At 40.8% G+C, this 20,605-nt stretch overlaps 1 protein-coding gene and 1 pseudogene across 1 annotated transcript in view; one reads left to right on the top strand and one right to left on the bottom strand.

Moving 5' to 3' along the window:
• Positions 1 to 20,605, bottom strand: part of Vwa8 (von Willebrand factor A domain containing 8) — a 309,886-nt gene that overhangs the window by 140,746 nt on the left and 148,535 nt on the right. The window contains exon 21 of the mRNA XM_051160869.1: positions 19,089 to 19,165. Coding sequence (XP_051016826.1) covers positions 19,089 to 19,165 — 77 coding nt within the window. The remainder of the gene's footprint in view (positions 1 to 19,088; positions 19,166 to 20,605) is intronic.
• Positions 474 to 6,280, top strand: LOC127201957 (40S ribosomal protein S24-like; annotated as a pseudogene).

Genomic DNA, 20,605 nt, shown 5'->3' with positions numbered 1-20,605 from the left:
TGTGTAAGGCGCTGCCTGTGCCATGAGCTTCAGTCTTGAGCACCTACTCTGTGTAAGGCGCTGCCTGTGCCGTGAGCTTCAGTCTTGAGCACCTACTCTGTGTAAGACGCTGCCTGTGCCGTGAGCTTCAGTCTTGAGCACCTACTCTGTGTAAGGCGCTGCCTGTGCCATGAGCTTCAGTCTTGAGCACCTACTCTGTGTAAGACGCTGCCTGTGCCGTGAACTTCAGTCTTGAGCACCTACTCTGTGTAAGACGCTGCCTGTGTGCCGTGAGCTTCATTCAATCTTGAGCACCTACTCTGTGTAAGACGCTGCCTGTGCCGTGAGCTTCAGACTTTGCTACAAACTAGAAAGGTTGCAATGTGCATCCCGGAGGGTAGGTAAGGTCCTGATGACGTTTAAGTCAGTCTTAGAAAGTACAGTGATGTCAGCAAGGTACACGTGGGGCTGACTAGTCACAGCACTCAAAGTTGATGGTTTACATCCACCTTTTACTCCGGGTGAGCTGACTTTAGACTTCCTGTTATGTTGGGTAACTTCTCCATGAGAGTCTTCATGTCCCAGGGCTGGAACAGATAGATGCATAGGCAACAGAACCATGAATCTTCACAGTCTCTAGATGTTCTGATTCATTTACACCTTGTTAGAAAGAATTCTCTACCTTGAGAGGTGATGATCTCTTCAGTTCACCCTTTACATCTGGCCCATCACTGTCCTGATCATCTTCCAAGCTCCTGCTAACAAGATCATGGCCTTGTGGGAACACGGCTTGTCCCAGAGTTGATTGCTTCCTCCACTTCACTTCACAAAGAATATATGCCAAAGAATCATGGCTTTGTCTTTACTAAAAAATCAAATTAAAATGCCCCAGGAAATGTAAAGAAGTGTGAGAATACATTCTGACAATTTATTGGTGCTTTTCAATAGTTTTTTTGATAGACATTACGGTATGTGGTTATATATCCATTTTCTGTATTGATAGGTCTTATATATTCATTGTCAGTCATTTTATACTATTTTTTGATGAAAATTTAATTTTTGGTGTTGAATAAATTACGAACAATGTTTCATTAGCTAACTTAAATTCCCTGTTAATATTCTAGCACTAGACAGGGTGAATGTGGAAAGGAAAAATACATGTTCACACTGATTTTTATAGCAACATAATGGATTTCTCACCTCAGCTCTCACATATTTTAAGGGCAACAACTTGACACCTTCCAGCACAAAAAAGGAACAAGAAATTCTTGCATCACTGTCAGTGGGAAGGGAAGTCAGTTTCTGCAACAATGACAGTGCTTCACGGCGCCTTGGGACCAGGAAATTTAAGATGAATTCTAATTTTAGCAAGGCAAACGGAACTGCTCAGTAATGTTTGGAATGTGACAGTACACAACCTGTCAAATTAGATTTCATTAACAACTTGGTGCTCCAAGTAAGTGCATGTGTTTTTGTTTTTTTGTTTGCTTTATTTTGTCTTTTGAGAAAATAAGCACAAATCAGATGATCTCCAAAGGTGACTACAATGAAGATAAATGCAAACACTTTCAGGGAAATTGGCTATCGTAGGCCAAAGCCAGCGCCTGCTCTGTTGCACTATTGATACTTTCATCTGGGCCACCAAAGGGAAAGCAAAGGCTAGCACTAACCTCCGCTTGCCTTGTCCTCTCACCACTTTTGTGGCTGATACACTGTGTGTGCAGGGGCGGGGGGCAGCACAATGTACTCTGCTCTGCATGGTCCATAATACAGTAGGGGAAGAGGTGCATTTCTCTGACATCTTACTATAAACTTAAAATCAGTAAATAAGAAGGCACTTACTGTGGCCACAGACATGACATGAAACAGACTCCGAATAGTAGGATGATTTTTTTCAGGGTATTAGATTTAAATCCTTGCTCCATATTTATGAGCATCTTTGGTCAAACATATCAATCCTACACATGCAACACAATGCCTGAAGAGAATACAGCAATTGCAAAACTGTTTTGACTTGTTCCTTTCAAAAACAGCTTTGAAATATTAGCTAATAAAAGTTTAGAGTCAACAATTTTAACAACACTAGGAGAAAAAAAGCTAAATTACATCTTGGCTTCAGTTTCTTTAGCCCAAATTTAAATAAAGATGGCTTCCCAGTTACTGTCAATACTTGAGTTAAATAATGAATGTTCAGCTAATTGCTGGTGTTTATGCTATTACGAATTCTTCCTGCTTCTTACTAGTTTACAAAGTACAGTTTTCTACCAAAATTTATGCCAGCAAGTGGGTGGCACAAATAAACTATATCCTAAGTTAGTTTTAACTGCAATTTAAATCCTTTTTTTCAAGTTGAACTTGTTCATATGCAGTAATTAACTTAAAAATGACCTCAAATACAATAAAAATAATTAAATCACTCACAGACCAGGTCTTTGTTAAAATGAGGAAATAAAGCTAGTATGTACGTGGGGCAGTTGAGTTTGGACTGTGGGTGGCAGAGAGTGGGTTGGGAGAGCAAATGCAATTTTCTCTGAAATGTTGTTTGTATAGATCATAAAGCTATCTTCTAATTCACCTGGGGGCAAAAAGGTATTAAAATACAGACACTTATTCTGAGGATATTCTAATGAGCTGCACGTCTATAGACTTAGGTTAGTTGTTCTTAGAAAAACACAGTCAAACCTGAGGGTGAAAGAAAAAGTGAAGGCATAAGAGCTTTAACAGCTGGTACCTCCTTCAGTGCCTGCTACTTCCTGAAACCAAAGCATCTACAGAACAGCCAAATGTGAGCTAAACATGGGAACAGAAAACTAAACAGTCAGCAGACAATGAACACATTTCCTCAGCACTGTAAACAGAGGGATGAGTTAGAAGTAGAACTAAATGATAATTTTCATCAATAAGATATAAATATTTACTGAGTAAGATTTTTTTTTTAAGGATAGGGTCTCAGTGTGCAGTCTTTGCTACCCTAGAAACCCTAAATCCCAAGAGATCCATCTGCCCCAAGTGCTGGGATTAAAGGTGGGGCCACCAGGCCTGGCTGAGATTAGATATTTTTCAAGTGAAGAGTTGACATCAAGAACATAATTTTTGTATTGACTAAATTTCATTGACAGTTCTACACACAAATATACTACATTTTATTTACTTTCATCTCCCATCATCCTCTGTCATCTCTGCCTCCTTCCTAAAGGTCCCTTTCCCAATTCTTTGTTTTGTAATGCACTAGTTTGACCAGGTTGTCTTGTGTGGCCACAGGTTTGGGATGGTTGCTGGGGTCAGGTAGGGTCACCAGTGGATACACAACTGAAGGCAACCATGTCCCCTCCCCAGCAAATCCTTCAGTAGCCAATAGTTCATCAGGGAGGGATAGCCACCCCCACACACACTTGAGTCCCTTCCCTGACTGACTATGGTCAGGCTCCGTCTTATTCAAGCCTGCTTTATTTTATGTTAAGCAGTAAAATACACGAACAGTAACAACTGTTAATGAAACCGTGAGGTACTTATGTAGAGATGATGTTAAGTTTAAGGCTTGGTCATTTAGAGAAGCCTAGCCTTCTACTGAATAGTGGAAGCACAAGGCCTCTCCTGTGATATGTAAATTTATCTTGCTATATTGGGAAGAAATTCCTTTGGGCTTTCAAATAAATACAGTCCTTGTTAAAAGCAATGCTGCTGACCAATACAAAAGAAAGAAGACAAAAACCAAGAATATGATGAATGCAATGCAAATTGTTTAAAACAGCCCCAGGCTCTATCTGAATACATGTGGCTTGGTCAGCCACTCAGACCCCTAATAGCCAAGGCAGCTCGTCTCTAGAGGTAATTAACATGCATCATGAGAAAATTTCATAGAGAAAAATGAAGAAATTTGAGAGAAAAACAAAGAAATGGGACACGGGAGGGTGGAGGCAGAAACTTCCACAGTACTTGAGCATTCTCAAGGTTTAAAAAGAAAAGTCCTTTAGAAAACAAACTAATTATTCCTGCCAGACACTGAAGACTCTGGCCCTTAAAATAGCCTCTTAGAGGACACATAGTTTACCTAGTGTCACTTAATCTTTATTAATAGACTAGATGAAAAAAAAAAAAAGTCCTAACAAACCATGACGGGAGGACAATTAGAGTGGAGTAAATTTTTTTTGCCCAAAGAAATTACCCGGATGTAATGCTTTGCAGGCACTTGCTGGAAACAGCAGGGAAAAGTGAACTAAAACCATCACCTAGCAAGTGTCATCAGAGAGGCTTCACCCAGCAACTGGTGGCAACTGATGCAGAGACCCACAGCTCAACATTAAGTGGAGCTTGAGGAACCATGCAGAAGAGAGGGAGGAAGGACTGAAGGAGCTAGAGGGGTCATGGACACCAGAAGAAAGCCTACAGACTCCATTAACTCGGGCCCATAGGGGCCACAGAGACTGGATCCCCAAGCAGAAAGCATGCATGAGACAGACCTAGCCCCACCCTCCCCACATATGTAACAGCTGTGCAGCTGGGTCTTCAGGTGGGACTCCTGAAGTGGGGCAGGGGCTGCCTCTGACTACACTGCCTACCTCTGGATCCCTACCCCCTGCCTGGGCTGCCCTGTCTAGCCTCAGTAGGGGAGGATGTGCCTAGACTTACTACAACTTGATATGCCAAGGCTGGGTGATATCCAAAGAAAGCCTCCCCTTTTCTGAGGAGAAGAGGAGGAGGGGTGGATGGAGGGAGGTGCAGGGAGAGCGGAAAAACTGGGAGGAGAGGCAGGAGGGGAAGCTGCAATCAAAGTGTAAAGCAAACAAATAGTGTAATCAATAAACACAACAAACAAAACAAGTCATCTGCTAGCGCCAAACATTTCATATTGGCCTAGTTTACCTCTACCATGTCTCCTTGCCCTTCTACAGACACACTATCCAAAAGGAATCCTTCCATCAGCTGAAGCCATGACAAGCACTCCCAGAAACTCAGAAAATTTTGCAAGTCTTTCAGTCTTTAGAAATAAAAACTGCGACCTTGGAAGAGAAAATTTCTAAAGGAACTGCTGATGTTAAATGTGGGCCCTACCAGCAAATCAAACTGGAAATGGAGCTAGACGGTTTTATCTGACAAAGATCTCATGAGGCTTTTATGCTGATGTCACTCCCAAAGTAGACCAGCAGCTAGCAGGATCATATTTTTATAAAATTGCAAGGCTTTTTTTTTGTTTTGTTTTGTTTTTCGGGACGGGGTTTCTCTGTGTAGCTTTGGCCGTCTTGGACTTGCTTTGTAGACCAGGCTGGCCTTAAACTCATAGCAATCTGGCTGTCTCTGCCTCCTGAGCTCAAGGCATTTCTTCATTAAATATATTACAAAAGAAAAAAGAAATAAAGAAATAAAACCTCTCCTCAAATGGTGCGTAGATAATTGGATCTTTTTCTCTGAAAACTAGTTTCTTGGTTGAGAAATTTTAAGAATTCAAAACAATTTTACTTTTTGGCAGGCACTTTACTTCTCTTTTCCAGACAAAATTGAAACTGTCCAGTTTCTTTCTAGGCAGTGTAGAAAGGCTGTGTAGAAGAATGGGGTAAGAACAAAAATTAGTTGTACACAGAAGAAACCAGGGGCAAGACTGATAAAGGCTGTGTTCTCTGGAGAACAAAACTATCAGAAAGTATGGTATATGTTAATTTACGTGTTTGAGAGGAAAAAATGAACAAATTTTCATGTCATGATATTCTGTAGTCTTTCATTCAAGAAATATTTACTGCATTGGTAGTACCAGGTATGGCTTTATTGCAGGAATATTTGAGCAAAGCAGGGCTGGGCAGATGACTTATTTGATAAATGCTTGCCACACAAGCAGGAGGATCTGAGTTCGGTCCCAAAGAACCCTCATTAAAAAAAGTTGGTGTGAATCCTTTCTTCCATGGCTGCTCAAGGCTGCCATCAAGAATGGCACAGTAACCATCCTGACCAGGAAGTCCATGACCAATGTCTTCTTCAGAGCAAACTCATGGTCACTGATCTCCTTCACTCTGGAAAGGCAACAGTACCAAAGACGGAAATTTGAGAAAAGTTAGCCACAGTATATAAAGATGGCCACACCGATGCCACTTTGTTTTTGATTTCAGAACCCATTTTGGTGGTGGCAAGATAAATGGCTTCAGTGTGGTTTATGATTCTTTGGAAAGAAGAATGATCCTAAATGCAGACTTGCAAGACATGGCCTTACAGGAGGGAAGAAAAAGACCTTTAGGAAACAGCAAAAGGAACACAAGAGCAGAATGGAGAGGGCGGGGGCCTGAAGGCCAATGCTGGTGCTGGCAGAGAGTGAGCTGAGACTGGGTAAGAGCAAGAGGAAGAGTCTCTGCTGCATGACTTCATCTCTGTGAGGATGCAGATTTCTAAGGAGCAGGCAAATAAATGATAAAAACTTCAAAAACAAAAGCAAAAAGGCTGGTAAAATAGCATGCATTTATACTCCCAGCACTGGAGAAGGAGACAGGACAACCCCAGGACTTACTAGCCAAGTAGCCTAGCCTGACTGGCAAGTCCTTGGCCAATGAGAGACCCTATTTCCAAAAGCAAGGGGGATGATGCCTTCGGAGTAACACCCAGGGGTGACTCACCTTTATACTTATGTATGTGTATACACCAAACACACACACACACACACACACACACACACACACACACACACACACCAGGTATCCTTCCTTTGATAAAGTTACATTCATGTACTTTTAAAGGAACTGATATAATAATGTACCCCTCTAGTGTGACATGAATTAAGGTTTTGCCCTGGGCCAAAGAAAGTAAGTTTAAAAGCATGTCTGACCATCAGAACAAATATTCTGATCAACAAGCCTGCTGTGCTTAGCCTTCTAGAACAGGCATGCTCTCTGTGCAGCTGGCTGTGCAGCTCTCTTCTGATTAGTAACCTGAAACGCATATTTTATATATACACACTACATAAAATACTACGTCAGGGGGCTTTTATGCATTATTCCATCATACACTACACAGCCCACCAGTTACTTATTATCCGAACTCCTGGTGGTTTCTGAACTGGAAAACATCCCACTGATCTGCTCCTACACTTGCCAGCCTCAAGTGACCAGGCTAAGCCTCCTAGGGGCAGACGATGGTGTGCAAACAAGTGTGCATTGCTGGAGTTTTTAGTTTACCTATCTGCTGGTTCATTTTTGATGATCTCAAAGGGAGACACTCGTGCAGCAACAAAAATCAGCATCTGTCCCAGCCCCACTGTTTCTGGGGCATTTCAGTGCAGAGGGAAAGGTACAGATGCCCCAGAGGATCACAGGGCAAAGAAGCAGAGGCTCTCTGGCCACACTGGTGTGTTTTGTTGTTCTGCACACCATGTTTTATTTTAACATGCATCAAGCGTATTCATTTGTATCTCTCATATCATTTCTTAGAACCCAAATGAAGAAAATGAGTGGCAAAATCAGCAGTGGGTTTCAGTGAGGTCAGCACTTTGGGGCGGTCCAGAATAAGGCTGAGAAGGGGCTGCATACAGCATTTGCTGGCTTCTGCTGGTAGGTGCAGCAGCAAATGCACCTTGGTATGGTGTCACACAGTTGTGTCATCCCGGGACTGAGAAGTCCTCCTACCTCCCTGGGAATAGACCTATAGAAGAAATGTCAGCTATGATAGGATTGTTAAAGAAAAAAAAAGGAAGGAAGGAAGGAGGGAAGAAGGAAGGAAACAGAGCTCAATGGAGACCCAGAAGCATCACCTTTAATTCTGGTGGAGAAGGAGCTGCTTAGTGGGCACACAGTGTTGGGGCTGTAGCTTTGACTCATCAACTTTTGTGGGCCACAGATGAGAAGCTAGAAGCAAAGCCAAAGATGGTACCAGGAAGCAGCGCCTTAAGACTCAGTGTGAGGGGCATCTTCTCCAGATCTCTCAACTCTATCACGTCATGTCTGATTTCAAAATGTTCTGATGTTCGGAACATTTCAAATTTTAGACTTGTGGACTAGGAATATTCTATCTGTGTGATGCAAACCAAAGCTTAACATTTATTAGTTTAGCCTGAATGCTCAGTGTTAAGACCTTTTAAAGTGCAGACGCCATGGTGAGTCGGCTGTGCATATTCTCATTTAATTGTCTTATCTACCCTGCAAGAGATTATCTTTATAGAGAAATCAGGACTCAAGGAGTTTAAGATCACACAAAATTTTAGGACAAGATTTGCTCTCTAAAACTCATATCCTTTCTATCAAGTGGTACAAACTCACTACTATGGGCGTTCAAAGGAGCAAATGTTGTACTCAATACAAAACATCACAGAAGATGAAATTAACCAAGAAGTTACCAATGGACCTGACTGAAGGGATATTAGAAAGTGGATTCAGGTTCAAAACTTGTGAGCAGGGCATAGAATCATCTGGTCAGAATAAGCTGATCAGAATGGGGACAGACCTACTGAAATAGAAAGTTAGAGCTATGCAGAGAGGTACAAAAATCTCTATTTTTTTATGATATCATTATGAAGATAGCCAAGGGCCAAAATCATAAAAATATCAGCTTACTCCTTTGTCTTTGTATCTGAAGAATAGCAAACGAAATACAATCTGATAGCTCACCCTACCTAAAAACCAGATAGTCTTGATTTTTATAAAGACATGTACTTTTATTCAAGAACTATAGAGATTAAATTAGATATTCAAGTGTCCTCCTTCATGGAAAATTAACATAAGATCATAAAATTGAATAATACACTTCACAAGCCTGTGTATACATATGGCTCTATAGACTCTTGTACTTGAAATGTATACCATTCAATGCAATCGCATCTATCACTCTTTAAGTCTCTTAAATTACACTCATCTTCATTTTAACTAAATGCATGAACTGCCTGGCTTGTTCACATCCGCACTGTGTTCATCACAACCTAAGCTTGTAAGGCCACGCCCAGAAGCACCCTGAGCTCTGCACTGTGTCTTTACTTAGCAGGACTGCTTCAAATGGCTCTAGTAACTAATCTCTCCAAATGACACCTATAAACCAAACTGAGAGGACTGATTACACGGCATCCACAGAATCAGCCCAGCAGAGACGGTAGGTGGTCATCCATATGTCAGGGGAGTCCTAAACATCCTTTCAGGTGGTTACTCTTAGGTTCTTTAACTGTTTCTCTTAAAGCAGCTGCATATGATAAATTCTATGTGAAACGTGAGGGGGAAATCCCTATGTTGAAATTAGTGAGATTAGCAGTCTAGTGAGAACTCTATAATATTTTATATTTTAAATTGAACCTTTTTATCTTCCACTTTACACAGTCAGTTAAATATCTAATATGGTTGAATAGAGATACCCAATCTGATAAAGTGGGTGCAATAAAATATAAACTTTAGCTTTGAACTTTTTAGTGTTTTGAGTTTAGAAAACTCATCGTGGAGAATATCACTACACTATTATGTAGCCAGTGCCAGAGTTACCACAGGTTACATACTAGCAGAACACTTCACCATTTTGTGGAACATATGTCACTTCATTACTAAATGTTGCTATTAAAGGCACTTGAGGCAAAAAGCAAGGGATGCTATCTCTACTCCTGTAAGATTTTGATAGCACCCTGAGTGCAAACTGCTTCGCTGAAGATACTGTAATACCAGGCAAAGCAGACATCATAAATACTGTGTCTACACTCTTCACTAGATGGAAGGACCTGGGAACTAAGTACTCCCAGAGTTGTACATGCACATGCTACAGTTTAAAGGCTGAAAAACGATGACTTAGGCATTTAGAAGTTTAAAAACTAATAGATCACGCCCCAAGGAAATACAAGAACAAAATAATAAAGACAAAATTAGAAAACACTAAAATGAAAGAACAACATAATTAAAGTAGTTTCTTTGAGCAGAACAAGATTATTAGCCAGGTATGGTGGTATCTTTTATCAGTGCACTGGGAGACTGAGGCAGGTGGATCAGCCTGATCTGCATAGCTAGTCCCTGGACAGCCAGGGCTACATAGACCTACCCTGTCTCAGAAAACAAAACAAAACACAAACAACAAATAAACTCAAAACAGGAATAAAAGTGGGACCACTATTTATTTACCTTATGTTCCTGGAATTACATCCGTATGGTTACTACACACCATCTTTTTTGTGTGCATGCATGTGTGTGTGCATGTTCACAGCTCGGTAAGTGCATGTGTCTGTGCATGTGCTGGTGGAGGTCCAAGGCTGATGACGGTAGTTTTCCTAGGTTACTATCCACCTTATTCATTGAGGCGGGGTCTCTCAACTGAGCTGAGAATTTACCAGCATGCCTAGTTGCTAGCCAGCTTGCTCTGGGCCTCTCTTGTCTCCAACTTTCAAAGGCTGGAATTACAGGTAGGCTATAGGATCTGGCATTTACATGGGTGCTGGGGATCCAAAGATCCCAACCCTGCTTCTCATGCTTGTGTGGAAAAATGCCGTAATCACTGTGCCATCTCCTCAACTCCATATTATCCTTTTACATGTTGCTGGATGTGTGTGTGTGTGCATGCATGCATGTGTGCATATATGTGTGCATACCAGTATAAAAGTGTCTGTGTGTGCTGATACATATTCATGCTTTAAAATTTTTATTTATTTATTAAGACAGGGGCTCTGTCTTAAGGCATAGAGCTTGCCTTGTAAAGTAGGATGGTTGGCCAGAAGTCCTAGCCATCTACCTGCTTCCATCTCTGACTACTTGAGAACAAGCACACACCACTATACCCAAGATTCTTATGGGTTCCAGGGCCTGAACTCAGGTCCTGGCTCTCACAAGGTGAACATTTTACTGAGCCATCCTGCGTTCTTTCTATTTCTTATTTTTAATTTGTTCACTTTATATCCTGCTTGTAGCCCCTTCCTCATTGCCTCCCCATCCCACACTCCCTCCCTCGTAGTCTCTCCCTCCCTCCCCTAGTCCTCAAAAAGGGGAGCCCTCCTCCCCTAACATCTGACCTCAGCCTATCAAATCTCATCTGGACTGCCTGCATCCTCTTCTCACCAGGGGGAAGTGATCGACACATGGGGACCAAAGTCCGTGTCAGAAGTAGCTCCCACTCCCCATATTATGGGACCCACAAGGAGACTGTGCTGCCTATTTAATACATGAGAGCAGAGGGTTTAAGTCCTCACCATGTGTGGTCCTTGTTTGATGCATCAGTCTCTGCAACACATCCTACTCTGCCCAGATTTACTGACTCCAATGGTCTCCTTGTAGAGCCCCTGACCCCTCCAGGTCCCTCAATTCCCCAACTCTTCCATAACACTCTCTGTACTCCACCGTGGAGTTTAGCTGTATGTCTCAGCATCTACTTGGATCTCTTGCTGGGTGAGTCTTTCAGAGGACCTCTATGGTAGGTTCCCTTCCTGTTCCTTCTCTTCAGCTGCTCTGGTGTCTATTCTATTTGCCCTTCTGTATCAAGTTAAGCCTTCTCCCTAGAGTCCTACTTGCTATTTAGTTTCTAAACAAACTAAATATGTCTTTGTATTGTAGTGTGGTTATCCTGTACTACATGGCTAATATCTGCTTATATACCATGCGTGTCTTTCTGGGTCTGGGTTACCTCACTCAGGACGATCTTTTCTAGTTCCATCCATTTGCCTGCACATTTCAAGATTTCCTTGTTTTTAATAGCTGTGTAGTATTCCATTGTATAAATGTATCAGTTTCTTTATCTATTCTTCTTTGGTTGAAGGACATTTAGGTTGTTTCCAGATTCTTGCTATTACGAACAAGGCTGCTATGAACATAGTTGAGCAAATGGCCTTGTTGTATGGTGGAGCATCTTTCAGGTATACGCCCAGGAGTGGTATGGCTGGGTCTTGAGGTAGAACAATTCTCAATTTTCTGAGAAAGTGCAAGATTGATTTCCAAAGTGGTTGTACTTCCACCAGCAATGAAGGAGTGTTTTCCCTTTCTTCACATCCTTGCCAGCATGTGCTGTCACTTGAGTTTTGATCTTAGCCATTCTGATAGGTTTAAGATGGAATCTCAGAGTTGTTTTGATTTGTATTTCTCTAATGACTAGGGACATTGAACATTTCTTTAAGTGTTTATTGGCCATTTGATATTCCTCTGTTGAGAATTCTGTTTGGTTCTGTACCCCATTTTTTAATTGGATTACTTGGCTTGGTGGCATTTAATTTTTTGAGTTCTTTATATATTTTAGATATTAGGCCTCAGTCAGATGTAGGGTTGATGAAGATTTTTTCCCAGGCTTTAGGCTGTAATTTTGTTTTGTTAACAGTGTCCTTTGCCTTAAGAAGCTTTTCGGTTTCATGAGGTACCATTTATTGTTAATCTTAGATTTTGAGCCATTGGTATTTTTTTTTTTTCAGGAAATTATCCCCTGTGCCAATGAGCTCAAGGTGCTTTCCTACTTTTTCTTCTAACAGATTTAGTGTGTCTGGTGTTATGTTGAGATCTTTAATCCACTTGGACTTTAGTTTTGTGCAGGGTGATAAATAAGGGTCTATTTGCATTTTTCTACAAGTAGACATCCAGTTAGACCAGCACCATTTGTTGAAGATGCTATCTTTTTCCCCTTGTATGCTTTTGGCTTCTTTGTCAAAAATCAAGTATCCATAGGTGTGTGGGTTTATCTCTGGATCTTCAATTCATTTCCTTGATCCACCTGTCTGTTTCTATGCTGTTTTTCCATGTTTTTTTTTTTTTTTTTTTTTTTTTTTTTAATATTACTGTTGCTCTATAGTATGGCTTGAGATTAGGGATGGAGGTACCTCCAAAGATATTTTATTGTGTAAGATTGTCTTAGCTATTTGGGGTTTTCTGTTTTTCAAGTGAAGTTGAGAACTGTTCTTTCAATTTCAATAAGGAATTGTGTTGGCATTTTGATAGGAATTGCATTGAATCTGTAGATTGCTTTTGTTAAGATGGCTATTTTTACTATGTTAATCCTACTGATCCGTGAGCATGGGAGACCTTTCCATCTTCTGGTATCTTCTTCAATTTCATTCTTCAGAGATTGAAGTTATTTCCATACAGGTCTTTTACTTGCTTAGTTAGAGCTTTATGTTTTTATGTGCCTATTGTGAAGGGTGTTGTTTCCCTAATTTCTTTCTCAGCCTGTTTGTCTTTTGTATAAAGGAGGGCTACTGACTTTTGTGAGTTGAATTTGTATCCAGCCACTCAGTTGAAAGTGTTTATCAGCTATAGGAGTTTCTTGGTAGAATTCTTGGGCTCACTTATGTATACTATCATATCATCTGCAAACAGTGATACTTTGAGTTCTTCCTTTCCAATTTGTATCCCTTTGATCTCCTTTAGTTGTCTTATTGCTCTAGCTACAATTTCAAGTACTATATTGAAGAGATATGGAGAGTAGATAGCCTCGTTATGTCCCTGGTTTCAGTGGAATGGATTTCAGTTTCTTTCCATTTAGTTTGATGTTGGCTATAGGTTTGCTGTATATTGTCTTTACTATGTTTAAGTATGTGCCTTGTATCCTTGATCTCTCCAAGAGTTTTAACATGAATGGGTGTTGGATTTTGTCAAATCATAACAATATGATCAAGTAGTTTTTTTTTCCTTTCAGTTTGTTTACATGATGGATTATATTGATGGATTTCCATATATTGAACCATCCCTGAATGACTGTGATGAAGTCTACTTGGTCATGGTGAATAATGTTTTTGATGTGTTCTTGGATTCAGTTTGCAAGTATTTTATTGAGTATTTTGGCATCAACGTTCATAAGGTAAATTGATCTGAAATTCTCTCTCTTTGTTGGGTCTTTGTGTAGTTTAGGAATCAAGGTGACTGTGGCTTCGTAGAATGAGTTTGGTAATATTCCTTCTGTTTCTATCTCATGGAATAATTTGAAGAGAATTGGTATTAGTTCTTCTTTGAAGACCTGGTAGAATTCTGTGCTGATTCCATCCAGCCCTGGGTTTTTTTGGATGGGAGACTTTTAATGACTGCTTCTATTTCCTTAGGAGATATAGTACTACTCAATTTGTTTACCTGATCTTGATTCACTTTTCATAATTAGTAGCTATCAAGAAAATTGTCCATTTCATTTAGATTTTCAAATTTTGTGGCATTTAGGCTTTTGAAGTAAACTTAATGATTCTATTTCCTAAGTGTCTGTCATTATGTCTCCCTTTTAATTTCTGATTTTGTTCATTTGAGTACTTTCCTTCTGTCTTTTAGGTAGTTTGGCTAATTTTGTTCATTTGAGTACTCTCCTTCTGCCTTTTAGTAGTTTGGCTAAGGGTTATCTTGTTGATTTCCTCAAAGAACCAGATCTTGGTTTCATTGATTCTTTGAATTGCTCTCTTAGTTTATAATTTATTGATTTCAGCCTTGAGTTGGATGATTTCCAGCTGTCTACTCCTCTTGGGTGTTTCTGCTTCTTTTTGTTCTAGAACATTGAGGTGTGCTCTTAAGTTGCTAGTATGAAATCTCTCCAATTTCTTTATGAACTTTGCTCTTAGCACTGCTTTCAGTGTATCCCATAGGTTTTGGTAAACTGTGCCTTGATTTTCAGTGAATTCTATGAAGTCTTTATTTACTTTTTTTTTATTTTGTCTCTGACCCAGAATTAATTGAGTAGGGAGTTGTTCAGTTTTCATTAGTTTGTAGGCTTTCTGTTTCTGTTGTTGTTGAGTTCCAGCTTTAATCCATGATTGTCTGATAAGATGCAAGGGATTATTTTGGTCTTCTTGTATCTGTTGAGGTTTGCTTTGTGACCAAGTATATGGTCAATTTTGAGAAGGCTCCGTGAAGTGCAGAGAAGAAGGTATGTTCTTTTGTGTTTGGGTGAAATGTTCTGCAGGTATCAGTTAGGTCCATTTGATTCATTATTTATCTATTTAGTTTCTGTCTTGATGATCTGTCTATTGGTGAGAGTGGGGTATCTTTATTGCTTCTAATTCCTTCTCTAGGTCTTGAATAGTTTTGTTCATTTCTTTCTCCTGTTTGATTGAATTTTCCTGTAATTCTTTATAGAACTTATGTGTTTGAATGTATTTTCCTGTACTTCTTTGAGTGATTTATTTTCCTCCTTCAAGGCTTCTATCATTTTCATCACCTCAGACTTAAAATCATCTTCTTGCTCATTGTGGGTATTCTTATCTTCAGGGTTTGCTATGGTAGGATCACTGGTTTCCAGTGTTGTAATACAGCTCTGAGTTTTGTTGCTTGTCTTCTTGCACTGGCTTCTAGCCATCTGGTTGTCTCTGGTGTTAGCAGGCCTGGAGGTTCCTCCAATGGGGTCACTGTCTGTGTGTGTTCCACGTGGGCCAGGCAGGTCGGGAGCTGGTAGAGAGAGCTCCAAGCTGAAGGCTAGTTGCTAGAGCTCCCCTGAGGTCTTCTCAGGATGATGGGCAATGGGTGTCGCACCCATTGCAGCCAGCTCAGATCTATTGAGTTTCCTGTTTGTGTCCAAGGTGGGTCAGGCAGGATAGGAACAGGCTGAAATAGCTAGAAGCTGAAAGCTGCTCAGGTGCCTGCCTCTCAGGCCTCCTTGGTATAGTGGATAATATGTGTTGTGGCCAAAGCCCAACTCACCTCTGTTGGTTCACTTTCTGTGACCCAGATGGGCCAGGCTGGTAAGCAGTAGGCAGGTGGAGAGAGATCCAAACCCAAGCTGTTCGGGTGTCCCACAGGTCTCTTCGGGATAGCATCTAATGTGTGGGTTGCGGCCTTGCCCGACTCAGTTTAGCCACACTGATCCTCTTTTCACCAGGGGGCCTGCTGTCCACTAGAGTATTTGAAGGAGTGCAGGGTGCTCAAAGCTTGTGACTCCCAAGGCCAGGTAATGTTTAGCCTCGAGGGGGCAGGGGCAGCCTCAGATCCTTTGCTCCCTAGACAAGGTACACACTGTGAGCCACCATCTTGGAATCCCCCTGAGCCACCCTTCTTGAACCTGTCATTGGATACCATTTGTCATATTTGTATTAAGGTGGGTTATTTTGTTTTGTTGTGTTTTGTTTGTTTTTTGTGCCAGGAAATGGTGGTGTATGTCTTTAAATCCCAGCACTTGGGAGGCAGAGGCAGGAAGATCTCTGAGTTCACGACCACTCTGGCCCACAAAGTGAGTCCAGGACAGCCAATGCTACACAGAGAAACTCTGTCTCAAAAAAAAAAAATATATATATATATATATATAAAATAAATAAATAAAAAAGATATATTTTTGTATCTCTATTCATAGAAAATACTAAACTTTAAATTTTTCTTTAATCATGCATGTTTGTTGATTAAAAAAATAGTGTGCTGTTCTAAAAACATATTTTTCCTTTAAAATGCATTTTTTTTCTTAATGTGCTATTCAAAATTTTGTCCATTTAACCCAAAGCAACCATTTTACTGAATCATTTCATATTTATTGCTTATAAGAATATGAACACTTTTATTACAGTTGCCCTATATGCAGTGTGCCTTTTCTTCAACTTCAATGGCTTTAAATCTTTATTTTTGCTTTGTTTTCAGCCATCTGATTATGACGTGCCATGTTAGGCTTTTCTGTTTATCGTGTTTGAGATTCATTGGGCCATTGTCAATTTCATGTCATTACATCAAATTTGCGGGTGTGGCTGCTGTTATCTCTTCAAATATTCTTCTGTTTTACTGTTTCTCCACCTTTGAGGCTCTGGTTGCTGATATACGACCTTGCTGTTTTTCAGGGTTGTCGTTCTGGGCTGAGAATTCCTAATTATTGTCTTGTTTTGCTTAGTTCCCTTTTAAAATTTTATACACACACACACACACACACACACACACACACACACACACACTTTTATTACACACAATAAAACAAACTACATACAGCAGGGAGAACCATGTGACAATCATGAGAATAATGAGTTCTATACATGTTACATTCATAGTGAACTGGCCATCTGCATTTGTCCCATATGAAGTGTCTTTCCTGTCTTGTTGGGTCTAAATTTTTGAATGAGATTCAATATCTATCCTATATCAACTCTAATGGCTTAACTTCTTTATCATGATCTAAAATGATTTTGTCCCCTAACCAACTAAGCTTGGCTGTAAAACTAGACTATCTTGTCTTCAATGCCCCTCAGAGACTTGAGAAGGAATAAAACTTAAATTCCTGAGTGAACCAGCAGTGTGGGTTAGCAGCTTCCAAAATGTACAAATTGACTTAAGACAGTTTACTCCCTGACCAGCCACCCAATACACTTTATAACGTTGGAGCCTCATCTTCAGCTTTCTGGCCTAGTATCTCTGCCAGACTTGTTTGCAGGGCAGGAACTATTGAGGACTTGCTTACCCTGACTTGGCAGAGTGCAGCCGTCGACTCTGCCTGCACCTAAGTTGCCCATTTTTAGGCAGATTCTGTTTGTGGCAGGAACAAGGACATTTTGCCCAGAATTCCTGAAAATATTTACAGCAGCTGTTTTATAATTGCTCCATGCTAATTTCATTGTCTCATGTCCATATTGTTAATTTTCTTACTTCTATGTCTAGTAATTGCCTGCTGATGGATTACTCTTTTTAAGGCATTTCTCATTGCCTATCAAATATGTACTTTTTAATTTCTAAAGTTATCTCACATGAGAAAGAGCCTATAACATTATATAAATGCTGAGCGAGGGTCTTCCCATTTTGCTTTTTATCTCTCCTTCTTTCCTCTAGTTGGAGAGTTGGTGTCACTATACAGAACAGGCCCCAGTCTCCCCAGTACCGGGTGACAGGCATGTGCCACTTCCAGCAGCAGCAGCTTCGGTTCTCCAGGGCTTCATGTTAACCTCAGGATGGGTCCAGAGTAGCTCTTGAAAGGAGAAAGAATGCTACTTCTAATGCATGTGCTGCACAGGCTGCAGTCTAATCTGCAGAGCACGGAAGGCAGGCTTGGCTGATGTCACTCAGCTCACAGAGTCCTAAGGCTTACTATGTTCCCAGGGCTTAGAGTCTGTCCAGGTCAGCTGTTCTTCCTGGCTAGGCTTAGTCAGGGGTATAAACCCCAAGAGGGATGTTTTGTTTTGATTTGATTTGTTTTTATTGTTTGTTTTTTAAAACCAAATCTCAGCTTTCCTTCAGTCCTTTTCTTTTTGTCCTTTGACCTGCTAACTGTTCTTATTCTTCTAAAAATTTCTCTCAGGAACTCATAATTATTTAGCAAAGAGCTCAAACCAGATATTCATTCTTTTAACCCAGCCCAGTGTTCTTTCTAGGACAGCATTTGTGTCTCCTGGGATCAAAACAGCAGCAGCCTGCACTGGGTTCCAGCTGCTCACTACTTGGTATATGCCTGTGTCCTCATTTACTCCAGTATTTAGCTTCTAGCAGATCTGCTGCCTGCATTTTATTTCTAAAACGAGAACTGGACCACTTCTAAAGCTTAAAATAACTCATGTTGAGAAACTTCATTTGCTTAAAAGTCATCCCTGAGAAATACTCCAATCACACAAAAGTAAATTATCCACGCCATGCCTTAAGAAAGGCAGGAGATGCTATGTCCTTTCCACAGTCTGTTGCCAGCTTCTGAATAGGAGCAGGGGCTTGGCCTCTACATACTTTATAACTTGAGTGTAGGCTCTGTTTCTTAACAGTTAAACTTTATTATACAACCCAACTAGCTTACCCAAGAGGGAAAAAAGAGTGAACCTTGATGTTGATAAGATCTGCTTCATCCCTTTATTCACAAAATAGCTATTCACTCAGGTTTATAATTTATTAGTCATTTAAAAATAAATTTTGTAAGGCTTGTTACCTTTTAAAAAAGATTTATTTATATCTCGCTCGTGCGCGTGCGTGTGTGTGTGTGTATGTGTGTGTGTGTGTGTGTGTGTGTGTGCGTGTGCGTGTGTGTGTGTGTGTGGACATGAATATGGGTGCCACACAAGTGCAGAGGCGAGAAGAGAGTGCCAAACCCTCTAGAACTGGAGTCCTGGTGGTTGTGAGCTACTACGTGGGTGCTGGGAACTGAACCTAGGTCGTCTGTAAGAGTAGTCAGTGTTCTCACCCTGAGCCATCCTTTGCCCTCTGCCACCTTTCAAAGAGCTATGAGCAGGAGGAAGGGGAAGGAAGCTGGTTTATGAGGTAGGCCTTTAAGAAGCATATGTATTTCACAGGAAGAGAGAGGGAGGAATAATTCATTCAGAGCTTAATGGCCCATGGCTCTGATTCTCCTACCTGTGCAGCTGGATATATTCTCGGGGTCTGTTGAGCAGGTGAAGGAATCGGTCCACGATCTTGTTCTTCCCTACACCCTGCAATACACAAACAGCTTCAGGCACAAAGACGCTTTGGTCTGGAGGTTCATTTCTGGCAACCACATCATCACAGTTCTGTTACTTCTGTTGTTAATAAAACCCAAACCAGCAAACATGTACAGCACATCTCCTGTGACACAGGGCTCCTGAAGGATCTGACTCCTAAGCGTGCCACCACACGCTGTTCTCAGGAGAGGAGTCCAGATGCTAGGTCTGCCTCTTGACCTTTCTTTTACAGTTTTCTAGTTAAGTCTGACATCACCACAGAACACTGATTTCAGGTTACAAAAATGGCATCAAAGGCAATATATAAAATGGCTTTTCTTCAGTTCCTCAGAAATACATTTTTCAGTTAGAGAAAGATAAATGGAACACTGTACATTTTTTCTCTCAATTTGATCCTGTACTTTTCCTTTTATCGCACTTTTAAAAAGTCCTTTGAAACTCTGGAACTCTAACGTTGGGCATATTAAGGTAACCCAACTGTGCTCTTCTTAGCGAAGCCTCACTGCCTCACCTTCCTGGTACTGGAGGTGCTGGCCTTCTGCAGAAGGCAGACCATGGTCCCATGCTATTTCCCTCCTTGACAGTTCTCACTGAGTGGCGCAATACAAGCAAGGAGTGAAAGCTAACGACTAGGCTGTGTGTGAAAAGCAAAGTTAAAAGGCTGGCTTCAATACCATGGGAAATTTCAGTAACAGCATTGATTTCTTATACTTTCATGGGGTCTCTGTTTAGTGTTTTCATGTGCCTTTTAATTACCACACAGACATGGCAGCACCAGTTAGGAAATAAGATTGTCTGAGTCTCACAAACCCAGAAACTGAGACCGTCACAGCCAGTGACAGAGCCAGTACTCAGTTCTGAGTGTGTTTGATCCTGATGGTCATGCTTTTAGTTTCTGTGTAGTAAGTTATGTTTTTCAGTATGAAATCCATCTAGGCAACCTGGGCCTCAAGTTACCTCCTTACTCACACGAGGACCCATCCTCCAAGCCCTACCACGTGAGGCTTTCAATGCTGAACAACCAGATTGACAAATTCACTAAAGCTAGAACAATGGGTCATTTAGTCTTTCAGGAATTGACTTAGTATCTAGCTGGATTTCACTCACAAAAATTTAGGCCAAGCACAGCAGTACAAACAAGGAAAAATTACATTTGCATGTCAATTTACAACAGCCATGGAAGCTTTAAATGGCATGCTGGAATAGACATACAACTTAAAATAGATAAAATCAGATGATGAAAATGTCTGTGGTAAAATTAACAGCTCTTTAAATTCTGTAATCACAGAGAAAAGCAAACATTACAGTCGCAAGATAACAGCAGAGACAGCACAGATCTAAAGTAGAGAGCCTGAAAAGCATGGAGCTCCTCCTCCTCCTCAGCCTCCACAGCAGAGCCTAGAGGCCCTGTCGTGCAGCTGCAGAGGCAGG

This window comes from Acomys russatus, chromosome 18 (genome assembly GCF_903995435.1).
Source record: "Acomys russatus chromosome 18, mAcoRus1.1, whole genome shotgun sequence".
NCBI lineage: Eukaryota > Metazoa > Chordata > Mammalia > Rodentia > Muridae > Acomys > Acomys russatus.
Note: the sequence above shows the minus strand (reverse complement) of the source record. Positions and strands in the feature narration are given on the sequence as shown.